Source organism: Otolemur garnettii, unplaced genomic scaffold (genome assembly GCF_000181295.1).
Source record: "Otolemur garnettii isolate 467f Iridium unplaced genomic scaffold, OtoGar3 scaffold00198, whole genome shotgun sequence".
NCBI classification, from domain to species: domain Eukaryota; kingdom Metazoa; phylum Chordata; class Mammalia; order Primates; family Galagidae; genus Otolemur; species Otolemur garnettii.
Window position 1 is genome coordinate 1,811,338 of NW_003852593.1, and position 13,006 is coordinate 1,824,343.

Below are 13,006 nucleotides of genomic sequence, written 5' to 3' on the forward strand. Positions count from 1 at the left end.
AAAAAAAAAAAAAAAGGTAAAAACAGAAAAGACTTTTAAAGCCTAATTTAGTGCATTCCTGCAGTATACTGCCCATATATGCAATTTGTGCACACATAGGGGTAGGGTACTGGAAAGACAGACTCAGAGCTCTGTGCTGTCCTCCCTGGGCTGTGGCCTCACCTGTGCAGCTCCTTCCAGAATCACAGCCCCTCTGTGTTCCCTTTTGGAGATGAGCAGGCCATTTCATGTAAAGCTTCACATGTCTTATGAGTTCTTCCAACTATCTTTGCTTCTGCCTGGGTATATTAATTGTTTATAATAAACCCAGTCTAAAATAGTAAACAAAATAGTAGTTTAGAAAGTAATCCTGTTTACTGCTTTTGTATCAAGTGAAAACAGCAAATAAGGTTCAGAACAGCACTTGGTGGATCATAAAGATTATATTTGTTTACTTCTTATCCCCTTTCTCCACCCAGAAAAGGATTACTGCAGTCTTTGTGACAAGCAGCCCATAGGAAGACTTCTCTTCAGGCAATTCTGTGACACAAAGCCTAAGCTAAAGAGGTGCATTGAATTCTTAGACGCAGTGGTGAGTGATCCATCTCAGTGTTGAGCTACACACACAGTCTTGAGCTTTTCAAAATTAAAAAACTAGGCATTGTTTTTCAAAATTAAAAACCTAGGCACTGGCGTATGAGTGGATAGATTAGTTGTCTTGGGGTCATATTATCTTCTTAGTTCAGAAATCTCTTTAGTGTAAAAGTGGAATTTCTGTATTACCAGCTACTCTGGAGGCTGAGGTAAGAGAATTGCTTGAGCCCAAGAGTTTGAGGTTGCTATGAGCTGTGACTCCAGGACACTCTCTGCAGGACAACAAAGTAAGACTCTGACTCAAAAAACAAACAAATAAATAAATAGAACTATACCTCCTGTGTTGGAGAAGCACATGCAGTTATTAGATGACCTTGAAACATGCTGCTTCGATTATATGAACGTAGATGGGTTAATTTAGATGATGCACTAGTTAAACCACCTGAAAAGTATCCTTCCTGCTCTCAACTGGCAGATGCTAGAGACTTAAAACACTTTCAACCCAGAATGATAAACTTCATCCCCAGAAGGGGTAAGGTCAGTGCAAGAAGAATGGCTACATTGGGTGGAATTTACTTTGCTCCATGGAGTTTCTGACATTCTTTGTATCCTGTGTGAGATTTACTGTTTTCCCTGTAAGTAAAGAAATTTTGTGTTTCTAAATTTTTGTGGATACCACTGGCAAGCCTAGAATTCCCAAACTGTGAAATTCAGAAACAAGTGACCAGTAGGAAATTGGAATTTAGCATGAAAGCTCTCTTACTTGTGTTATCATAACCAGGACACCACCCCTCCCGGGCTGCTTCAGCCTGGCTAACTCTGTCAGCAGGTATGTTCTGAGCACTTAGGATGTGCAAGACTGTCGTGAATCATCCGATCCATAGTCACTTTGTTCTCTGACATAGCTTTCTAAAAACTTAAAAAAAAATACATTTATTTGTATTTTAAATATATTTATATCATACACCATATATATTATACATACGTATATATTTAGTTTCTTGAAATTCTCTTATCTCGGCTTTTGTGATTTCTCCTTAGGTTTCCTTTTTCTCTTATTCCTTTTCCAGCTCTTCTTCCTGACCTGTCCCCTGCAGATGTTCAGATATTGGTCATATTGTGCTCTGGACCTTCTATTTTCTGGCCAGTTTAAGGTCTCCACTCCTAGGGTCGGTCCCCTGACACCTATGGTACCTTGCTTTGGTATCACCAACTCTCACTTCCCCCGTGGGAACTCTGGACTCAGTTTCAAGGGCCTCTTGGACATCTCTAAATTGCTGTTGCCTAGAACAGGCCCACCCACTTATTCTATTTTATTTGGCCATATTTAATGGCCAAACATATAATATGATGTAGAGAGTCTGCAGGGTGGCACTGCCTTACTGTCTATCCACCTCCTTTTACAAACTGCCTTTTTACCCTCTCATAGCCCTTAGTTTCCCAAAGAAGACATATAGATATTTGATGAATAGACCAAGGACTCTGGTTTTGAGAGTAAAGAGTCAATTCCATAAATCAGAGAATTTTAAACATTATGAACATTACTGATGAAGAAACTTAACTTTTTTTCTTCCCCTTTTTTTTTTTTAAGAGATAGAGTCTCACTTTGTCATCCTTGGTAGAGTGCTGTGGCATCACAGCTCACAGCAACCTCCAGCTCTTGGGCTTAAGTGATTATTCTCTTGCCTCAGCCTCCCAAGTAGCTGGGACTACAGGCGCCCACCAAAACACCTGGCTATTTTTCTGTTGCAGTTTGGCCACGGCCAGGTTTGAACCTGCCACCCTCAGTATATGGGGTTGGCACCCTACTCACTGAGCTGCAGGTACCGCCCAACATTTTTTTCTTTTTGTAAAGACATAGTCTCATTCTGTTGCCCAGGCTGGAGTGCAGTGGCAAAATTGTAGCTCACTGCAGCCTTAAATTCCTGGGCTCAAGTGACCTTCCTTCTTCAGCCTCCTGAGCAGCTGGGATAGTGGGCGTGTGCCACCACACCTGACTTAACTGTGTTTTTCTTTTCTCCCACCTTTCCAATCAGGCAGAATATGAAGTTGCTGAGGAGGAGGACCAAAGTGATTTTGGACTGTCAGTCTTAAATAAATTCTTCAGTAAAGAGGTGTGTTTTCTTCTTTAGAATAAAGGTTTGTAAATAACTTACTCAAATAATTAGAGTGCACAACCATTTTACTTTGTTGGATAAGATACAACACATTAAACGCTTTAATTTATCATAAATGTTCTGTTGCGGCCTTTTTGTTTGATTCTGTGAGGAAATTAACAGTAGATCTCTTAGAAAATTGTCTCAAAGAATTTAAAAGTTTGTTTCCTCAAGCAGAATATAGAAGAGAATTTTATTTGTCTCTTGGACTAAAAATAACTTTTTAAGAGGATCTTTATTTTTATGCTTTTATTTATTTATTTATTTTAGAGACAGAATCTCACTTTGTGGCCCTCAGAAGAGTGCTATGGCCTCACAACTCACAGCAACCTCCAGCTCTTAAGTTTAGGTGATTCTCTTGCCTCAGCCTCCCGAGTAGCTGGGACTACAGGTGCCCACCACAACGCCTGGCTATTTTTTGTTACAGTTTGGCCAGGGCCGGATTCGACCCTGCCACCCTCAGTATATGGGGGCAGCGCCCTACTCACTGAGCCACAGGTGCTGCCCTTTTTTTGTTTTTATACTCCCTGGGTTCTTGCAGTTTAGTTATGTCTGAAATTATAGTTGTGACCAGCTTCCTTTCACGTGCCTTGTTTAGCAGGCCATTAGAAGTCCTAAATTCTGGCAGTGTCCATAGCTCAGTGGGTACGGCACTGGCCACATATACTGAGGCTGTCGGGTTTGAACCCCGCCTGGGCCAGCTAAAACAACAATGACAGCTGCAACAACAACAACAAAAATAGCTGGGGCGGCACCTGTGGCTCATAGGAGTAGGGTGCCGGCTCCATATACTGGAGGTGGCGGGTTCAAACCTGGCCCCAGCCAAAAACTTCAAAAAAAAAAAAATAGCTGGGTGTTGTGGCAGGTGCCTGTAGTCCCAGTTACTTGGTAGGCTGAGGCAAGAGAATTGCTTAAGCCCAGGACTTTGAGGTTGCTGTGAGCTATGATTCCATGGCACTCTACCCAGGGTGACAGCTTGAAACTCTGTCTCAAAAAAGAAAAAGTCCTAAATTCTGGGTAGGGCCCTATAGGGATGAGGGAAGAACAGTAACTGTGATGATAGCTCACACATTTATGAATTCTGCTCTAAAGTGCCATACTTATTTGGAGACAAGGTGTCTCTCTCTCTGTTGTCCGGGCATAAGGATAGTGGCATTGGTCTAGCTCACAGCAACCTCAAACTCCTGGGCTCAAGTGATCCTTCTGCCTCAGCCTCCTGAGTAGCTAGGACTACGGGCATGTGCCACCACCCCTAAATAATTTTTCTATTTTTTGTCTCTATATGGCTCAGACTGATCTCAAATTCCTAGCCTCAAGCAGTCTTCCCACCTTGGCCTCCCAAAGTGCTAGGGTTATAGGCTTGAGCTACTATGCCCTGTCTGCTCTTGGTGATTAAGTGACTCACCCAAAGTTACACAGCTAGTACCTGTCTGAGCCAGGAATCTAGCAGGGAATGGAATTAGAGAATAATGTTCTGAGAATGAGTCCAGAACAGATTTTAAACCGTCAAGTTAGAGGTGCCTCCTTATGCAAATGGAATGGGGCTGTCTAGCAGTAGCTGGCAGAGGTGGGACGCAGACCCAGATGGATTTTGACTCTAAAGCCATGTCCTCCCCAGGCTCATAGATCATTCTTCTCCGTCACTCGGGGACACTATTTGGGATGAATAGAGGTTTCATTTATCAAGTTCTCTTGTCTTTTTTATTAATTCCTTTTTTTTCTTCACCTCTCCTAAAGAAATATGTACATAGCAAAGGAAGTCAACAAAAAGAAAGAACCCGGCCCTGACCAAAACTGGGAAAAAAAAACATAGCCAGGCGTTGTGGTGGGCACCTGTAGTCCCAGCTACTCAGGAGGCTGAGGCAAGAGAATTGCCTAAGCTCAAGAGCTGGAGGTTGCTGTGAGCTGTGATGCCACGGCACTCTACCAAGGGTGACAAAGTAAAACTCTGTCTCTTAAAAAAAAAAAAAAAAGAAAGATATAATTTAAAAATTGATAATGATGGGTACAGCAGATGCAGCGGAGAGAGGGAGGTGGGGTATGTCTGTGGCTGGCATCTCACTCTGCTTTGTGTTGCCAGAGCAAAGTGCCACAGGCCGGCTGACTCCCAGTGAATGGGAACTCATGGGCTCACAGTGCTGCAGATGAGGAAGTCCAGCTCAAGGTGTTGTCCACCTAACAGGAAGACCCCAAGGCACAAAATCTGACAATAAACCGTTTATTTAGGCTCGGCGCCTGTAGCTCAACCGGCTAAGGCGCCAGCCATGTACACCTAAGGTGGCGGGTTCAAATCCCCAGCCCGGGCCCGCCAAACAACAATGATGGCTGCAACCAAAAAATAGCCGGGCGTTGTGGCGGGCGCCTGTGGTCCCAGCTACTTGGGAGGTGGAGGCAGGAGACTCGCTAGAGCCCAGGAGTTGGAGGTTGCTGTGAGCTGTAACGCCATGGCACTCTACCCAGGGGGACAGCCTGAGGCTCTGTCTCAAAAATAAATAAATAAATAAACCGTTTATTTAGTCAGAGTTAAGGACTGCTGGGGACACACATTTTAAGTTTCTTGGGGAGTGCTTTGCTCCACCAGCCTTTATTACAAGCAGGTTTTTTTATTTGTTTTGTGCATGTCACCATGCTTAGCTAATTTTTAAGTTTTTTGTAGAGATGGGGTCTCACTGTGTTGTCCAGGCTGATCTCAAACTCCTGACTTCAAGCAATCCTCCCACCTTGGCCTCCCAGAGTGCTGAGATTATAGGTGTGAGCCACGATGCCTGGCCACAGACAGTTTTTTAAAGGCAAAAGGAACGAGGAATAGGTTAACATAAAGTTGTTCATCAGGAGATGACATTGGTGATTGGCTATTCATTGTTGAACTATAGGGTATGAGGTCTGGTGTCCAGTGCATGGCATTTTATGGCTATTGGCCTTAGTTTATAGTTCACATAGAAAGTGGCTTCAGGAGGTAATTATTTAGCTCAAGGGGGAGTGAGACATGACAACTGTTGTATTTTTTTTTTTTGAGACAGAGTCATACTTTGTCACCCTCTGTAGAGTGCTGTGCCATCATAGCTCACAGCATCCTCAAAGTCTTAGACCAAAGGAATTCTCTTGACTTAGCCTCCTGAGTCACTGGGACTACAGGCATGTGCCACAATGCCCAGCTATTTTTTTAGAGACTGGGTCTCCCTCTTGTTCAGGCTGGTCTCGAACCTGTGAGCTCAGGGCAATCCACCCACCTCAACCTCCCAGAGTGCTAGGATTACAGGTGTGAGCTACCTCACCTGGCCCTGCTATCGTATTTTACTTTATTATTATTATTTTTTTTGAGACGGAGTCTCCCTATGTCACCCTTGGTAGAGTGCCATGGAGCTCACAGCAACCTCAAACTCTTGGGCTTAAGCAATTCTCTTGCCTCAGCCTCCCGAGTAGCTGGGACTACAGGTGCCTGCCTTAATGCCCAGCTATTTTGTTGTTGTTGTTGTTGTTATTGTCATTATTGTTAAGCAGGCCCAGGATAAGTTCAAACTGCCAGCCCCAGTGTATGTGGCCGGTGCCCCAACCATAGTCCATGATAACCACCTGTAACCATGGCTACAGGTGCCGAGCCATGCTGTTGTACTTTAAACGCCTTTCTGGGCTCACATTCCTTACGTGAAAAGCTCTTCTTCTTTCCCAGTGCCAGTTTCTGGCAAGGTCTTTTGCTGCATCATCATGCGGTACGAGGGCAGAGAGAGAGAAAGGAGTGCACGTGCGCCTGTGTGCCTGCCCCTGCCTGCAGAGGGGAGAACCCACTTCCCAGACACAGGGTACAGGCATTAGTCCCTTCACGAGGACAGAGCCTCCTACATACCTCTCAAAGGTGTTTCTGGTATTCTCACAACTGCATTAAATTTCAACATGAGTTTTAGAGAGGACAGATATTCACCCCATAGCCCATGATAATAGAGATATTTATGGGCTGGCTGGAGGTATATCTGGAAAGCTTGTATTTTTTCTTAGTGTCAGCTGGGGAAAGTGCCATTCTTCTCTACCTGATTGCCCTGTCCTTGTGCATTTCTAAAACAAAAAAATAATAAAGATTCACATCATCATTGTAGTTTTTCTTCTTTTCCTTAAAAGCAGCAACAAAACTCTTTCTTTTTCATAGCACTTAAGGGAACTCACTCAAAGTCACTTACTCAGATTTCAACAACCCAGAATATCTAAAGTACCAAAAAGTAAGGCAAGACCGTGTTTGTTCACTCTTGGACTTTTTTTTTTTTTTGACAGAGTCTCATTTTATCGCCTCGGTAGAGTGCCTTGGCGTCACAGCTCACAGCAACCTCCAACTCCTGGGCTTAGGTGATTTTCTTGCCTCAGCCTCCTGAGTAGCTGGGACTATAGGCACCCGCCGCAATACCAAGCTAAAAAAATTTTTTTTTTTTTTTGCCGGGGCTGGGTTTGAACCGGCCACCTCTGCCACCTCCAGCATATGGGACTGGTGCCTTACTCCTTTGAGCCACAGGTGCCACCCCCACTCTTGGACTTCTTGATCCTGTCACTCAGACCTTAGTTTTCCTCTCTGGATTCCCTAATATTAAAATATAGCCAAGGCTTGGCACCCATAGCACAGTGGTTAGGGTGCCAGCCACATGCCCCGGGGCTGGCAGAATCAAGGTTGGCCTGCGACTGCTAAACAACAATGGCGGCAACAACAAAAAAACAGCTGGACATTGTGGCGGGGACCTATAATCCCAGCTAGTTGGGAGGCTGAGGCAAGAGAATCACTTAAGCTCAAGAGTGTGAGGTTACTGTGAGCTGTGATGCCACAGCACTCTACCAAGGGCAGCAGAGTGAGATGCTCAAAAAATAAATAAATAAAATAAATAAATATATAAATAAAATATAGCCAAACTTGAAAGTGACATTTATAAGAGTCATAACCAGGCCAGCCATAGTGGTTCTTGCCTATAATCCTAGCACTTTGGGAGGCCAAGGCAGGAGGATTGCTTGAGTCCAGGAGTTGCAGACCAGCCTGGGAAATAGCAAAACCCCATCTCTGTAAAAAAATTTTTACATTAGGGGGGGTGTAGTGGTGTGTGTCTGTAGTTCCAACTACTTGGGAGGCTCAGGCAGGAGGATCACTTGAACCCAGGAGTTTGGGGTTGCAGTGAGCTATGCTTGCACCACTGCACTCTATCCCTGGTGACAGCAAAACCCTGTCTCAAAAATAAATACAATAACCAAAACCAAGTGGGAGTTTTCCCAGAAATGCAAAATAGGTTCTATAGCTGAAAATCAATTAATATAAGATATCATATTAATAAAATAAAGGACACAAAACCACATGATTATAGACAAAAAGCATTTGACAAAATTCACACTCCTTCATAATAAAGGCACTTAACAAATGGGGTGGGAAGAAACTTGCTCAGCCTGATAAAGGTTATCTGTGAAATACCCACAGCTCAGATCATTCTTAAATTTAAAGATGCCCTAGATACTGATGCTTTCCTCCAAGATTAAGAACAAGACAAGGGGCTGTGCCCGTAGCTCAGTGGGTAGGGTGCCAGTGGGTTTGAACCCGGCCTGGGCCTGCTAAACAATGACACCTGCAACAAAAAATAGCTGAGTGTTGTGTTGGGTGCCTGTAGTCCCAGCTACTTGGGAGGCTGAGGCAAGAGAATTGCTTAAGCCTAAGAGTTGGAAGTTGCTGTGAGCTGTGACTCCATAGCATTCTACTGAGGGCAACATAGTATAACTCTGTCTAAAAAAAAAAAACAAGATGAGGTTGTCAGCCCTCACCACTTCTGTCAACTGGAAGTTTGGAAGTTCTAGATACAGCATCTAGGCAAGAAAAAGAAATAAAAGGTGTTCAGATTGGAAAGCAATAAGTAAAACTCTATTTGCAGATGACATCTTCTATGTAGAAAATCCTAAAGAATACACCCACACAAAAAACTGTTAGAACTAATAAACAAATTCAGCAAAGTTGCCAATTCTAGATCACTATACAAAATTAAATTGTAATTCCTATGTACTAGCAATTAAAATTCAAAAAAAGAAATCAAGAAAGCAACTCTGGGTGGCGGCTGTAGCTCAAAGGAGGGCGCTGGCCCCAGTCCCACAAAAAAAACTGAAAAAAAAAAAAAAAGATGCCAGGCACAGTGGCTCACGCCTGTAATCCCAGCACTGTGGGAGGCTGAGGCAGGAGGATTGCTCGAGCTCAGGAGTTCAAGGCTTGTCTGAGCGAGAGTGAGACCCCGACTCATGAAAAAAATGGAAAAACCCAGCCGGTGCCACTGTGAGCACCAGTAATCCCAGTAATCCCAGTGGCCTCGGAGGCTGAGGCAGCAAGATGCCACAGCCAGAGTCTGAGGTTGCAGTGAGCTACAAAGCCATTGCACTCTGCTCAGGGCACAGGGTAGAACTGTGTCTCAACAACAACAACAAAAAAAAGATATTTTTAAAAAAAAAGAAAGCAACTCTACTTACATTCCTTTGAAAAGGAATAAAATACTTAAGAGTAAATATAACAAAAGAAGGGCAACACTTATACTCTGAAAACTAGAAAGCATTGAAAAATTAAAAACCTAAATGAATGGGAAGACATTCCTTATTCATGGATAAAAAAACTTAACTATTGCTAAGATCATTTCCCAAATTGATCTATAGATAGAAGATAATCCCTCTCAAAATCCCAGCTGCCTTTTCTCTCTCTCTCTTTTTTTTTTAAATTCAGTCTCTGTAGAGACTGTCAAAAATGCCAGTGCTGACTATATTTCAAGTGGTCATGGCAGGGTATTGAGAAAAGTTGATAGTTAGCAAAAATCACACCTCGGATAAACCTCATTGGCTATGATACTGCCATTGCACAAAGCTCCAGCTGCCTTTTTTGCAGAAATTAACAAGATGATCTTACTATTTATATGGATATTAAAGAGACCCAGAATAGTTGTAACATTCTTTAAAAAAAGAACTTAAGTGGAGGATTCAACACTTCTCAATATCAAAATTTACTGCAAAGCTACAGTATCAAGACCATAGCACACTTATCCTCAATTGACTTTTGATAGGTGAAAGAATAGTCTTTTTGAACAGCTGGATATCACATGCAAAGAATCAATCACCTGCCTCACGCCATAAACAAAAAATGCTAAGCATATGGAGACCTAAATGTAATAGCCAAAACTACACAATGCTTACAGGAAACCACAAGTGTAACTCCTCCATACCTTGAAATTAGGCAGTAATTTCTTAGATATGACACCTGAGGCACAAGCAGCAAAAGAAAAAAATAGATACATTTGACTTCAAAACTTTTTTTATTTTTGAGACAGAGTCTTACTATGTCACCCTCAGTAGAGTGCTATGATGTCACAGCTCACAGCAACCTCCCTCCCACTCTTGGGCTAAACGATTCTCTTGCTTCAGCCTCTCAATAGCTGAGACTACAGGCATCTGCCACAACACCTGGCTATTTTTTTTTTTTTTTAGGTACAAAGTCTCACTTTGTCGCCCTCGAGTGCCATGGCATCACAACTCACAGCAACCTCCTCTTGGGCTTAGGTGATTCTCTTGCCTCAACCTCCCAAGTAGCTGGGACTACAGGTGCACACCACAACGCCCAGCTATTTTTTGTTGCAGTTTGGCCGGGGCCAGGTTCAAACCCAGCACCCTAGGTATATGGGGCTGGTGACCCACTCACTGAGCTACTGGTGCCGCCCCTGGCTTTTTTTTTTTGAGACAGAGCCTCAAGCCCTCACCCTGGGTAGAGTGCTGTGGCATCATAGCTCACAGCCACTTCCAACTCCTAGGCTTAAGTGATTCTCTTGCCTCAGCCTCCCAAGTAGCTGGGCACCCTCCACAATGCCCAGCTATTTTTTGGTTGTAATTGTCATTGTTGTTTGGCAGGCCCAGGCTGGATTCGAACCCGCCAGCTCTGGTGTATGTGGCTGGCATCTTAGCCACTTGAGCTACAAGGCCCCAAGCCCCCCTCGGTATTTTTTGTTGCAGTTGTTGTTGTTTAGCTGGCCAGGGTCAGTTTCAAACCCATCAGCCTTGGCGTATGGGGCTGGCGCTGTAACCACTATACTATGGACGCCAAGCCCAAAAATTTTTCTTTCTTTTTGAGACAGTCTCACTTTGTCACCCTCTATAGAATGTATGGGGTCATAGCTCACAGCAACTTCAAACTCTTGGGCTCAAGTGATCCTTACTGCTAAAGCCTCTGTAGTAACTGGGACCATAGGCACCCATCACAATGCTGTGCTAACACCCAGCTAGTTTTTTTCTATTTTTAGTAGAGATAGGGTCCTGCTCTTGCTCAGGCCAGTCTCAAATTTCTGAGCTCAAATGATCCTCCTGCCTTGGGCTCCCAGAGTACTAGGATTACAGCTGTGAGCCACGGTGCCATCCTGGACTTCAAAACTTAAAACTGTGCTTCAAACACCACCATTAAGAAAGTGAAAAGAGGCCAGGTACAGTGGCTCATGCCTACAATCCTAGCACTTTGGGAGGCTGACTCAGGCAGATTGCTTGAGCTCAGGAATTCAAGACCAGTCTGCGCAAGAATGAGATCCCATCTCTAAAAAAATAGCCAAGTGTTATGGTGGACTCGTATAGTTCCAGCTACTCGGGAGGCAGAGCAAGATGATCATTTGAGCCCAAGAGTTTGAGGTTGCTCTGAGCCATAACACCATGGCACTCAACCCCAGGGCAACTGAGTGACACTGTCAAAAGAAAAAACAAAAAGGGGGGCTCGGGGCTGGTAGCTCAGTGAGTAGGGTGCTGGCCACATACAACGAAGCTGGTGGGTTTGAGCTGGCCCGGGCCTGCTAAACAACAATAACAACTACAACCAACAAAAAAGAATAGCTGGACATTGTGGTCCCAGCTACTTAGGAGGCTGAGGCAAGAGAATTGCTTAAGTGCAGGAGTTGGAGTTGGTGTGAGCTGTGACGCCATGGCACTCTGCTAAGGGCAACATAGTAAGACTCTGTATCAGAAAAAAAAAAAAAGAAAAGAAAGAAAAAAAGAAAGAGAAGTAAAAAGATAATGTACAGAATAGGAAAAAGTATTTGCAAGTGAAATACCTGGTAAAGATCTAACCAGAATATGTAAAAAGCTCTTACAACTCTATAATAAAAAGACAGACTCCCCTTTTTTTAAATAGGAAAGTAAATGCATTTTTTAACACAGAAAAATAAATAAATTTTTTGAAGATCTACCCTTCACTCCCTCATCACTACTGGACTATCCTGCTAGAGTTTCCTGTGTCTGAAAAGAAGGCACCGGCTCGGCGCCTGTAGCTCAGTGGTTATGGTGCCAGCCACATACACCAAGGGTGATGGGTTTGAACTTGGCCCCGGCCAACTAGACAACTGCAACCAAAAAATAGCCAGGTGTTGTGGCGGGTGCCTGTAGTCCCAGCTACTTGGGAGACTGAGGCAAGAGAATCGCCTAAGCCCAAGAGTTTGAGGTTGCTGTGAGATGTGATGCCACAGCACTCTACTGACGGTGACATAGTGAGACTCTGTCTCAGAAAAAAGAAAGAAAGAAAGAAAGAAAGAAAGAAATCAGTCTGCAGTGCGTTTGTTGTTTCTAATTACAAGTTATGTAACAGTGGAATAGATTCTGGGTCTTTATTTTTTCCTTGAATCTGGACAGTGGGTTTTGTCATGTGTTTTCTGTTTCCAGAATCCTCTGGATGAGGGTCAAAGAGAGTGGGAGCAGGTATCAGGGCACTGTGAGTGGGAGTGCAGAGAGGCAGAACCTCTTTGGAGAGCAGTTTCACAATGAATATTAACACTAAAAATGCACATATCCTTTGAGCTAGTAATTATATTTTTAGGAATCTACCATTTAGGAAGACAGTATACCAAGGTGTCCTCTGCAGGTTGTTTGCTGTGGGAAGACCGGTTACCAGAATGTTCACTGGGGCGGAGTGAACATACTGGAAATCCATGCAGCCATTAGCAACTTAGGCCTTTCCCTAAGTGTCAGCACATGGTTACAAAACCATACATGTACTTTTCCCCACTCATATGGGGAAAAAGAAACTGTATTCCTGGGGGTGGGAGGTGTAGGGGGGTGTGTGTGTGACTTTCAATTTTTAATTGTAGTTTTAAAACCGCATATGGTAGGCCTAGCACTCTGGGAGGCCAAGGCAGGTGTATTGCTTGAGCTCAGGAATTTGAGAACAGTTTGAGACCAGCTTGAGCAACAGCAAGACCCTGTCTCTACTAAAAATAGAAAAAGCAGGCAGGCATTGTGGTTGGTGCCTATAGTCCCAGCTACTATGA

At 43.7% G+C, this 13,006-nt stretch overlaps 1 protein-coding gene and 1 non-coding gene across 5 annotated transcripts in view; one reads left to right on the forward strand and one right to left on the reverse strand.

Annotated features, from left to right (window-relative positions):
* GRK4 (G protein-coupled receptor kinase 4) overlaps positions 1-13,006 on the forward strand; it is a 61,244-nt gene that overhangs the window by 7,005 nt on the left and 41,233 nt on the right. For 2 of the 4 annotated variants that reach the window (XM_012812242.2, XM_023507712.1), the window contains exons 3-4: positions 459-571; positions 2,610-2,687. In XM_012812242.2, the coding sequence (XP_012667696.1) occupies positions 459-571; positions 2,610-2,687 (191 nt within the window). The remainder of the gene's footprint in view (positions 1-458; positions 572-2,609; positions 2,688-13,006) is intronic. The other 2 variants (XM_023507713.1, XM_023507714.1) reach the window with 2 other exon arrangements.
* Positions 9,445-9,584, reverse strand: LOC111721895. The gene has a single exon (XR_002770887.1). It is a non-coding gene; the product is annotated as a U4 spliceosomal RNA (small nuclear RNA).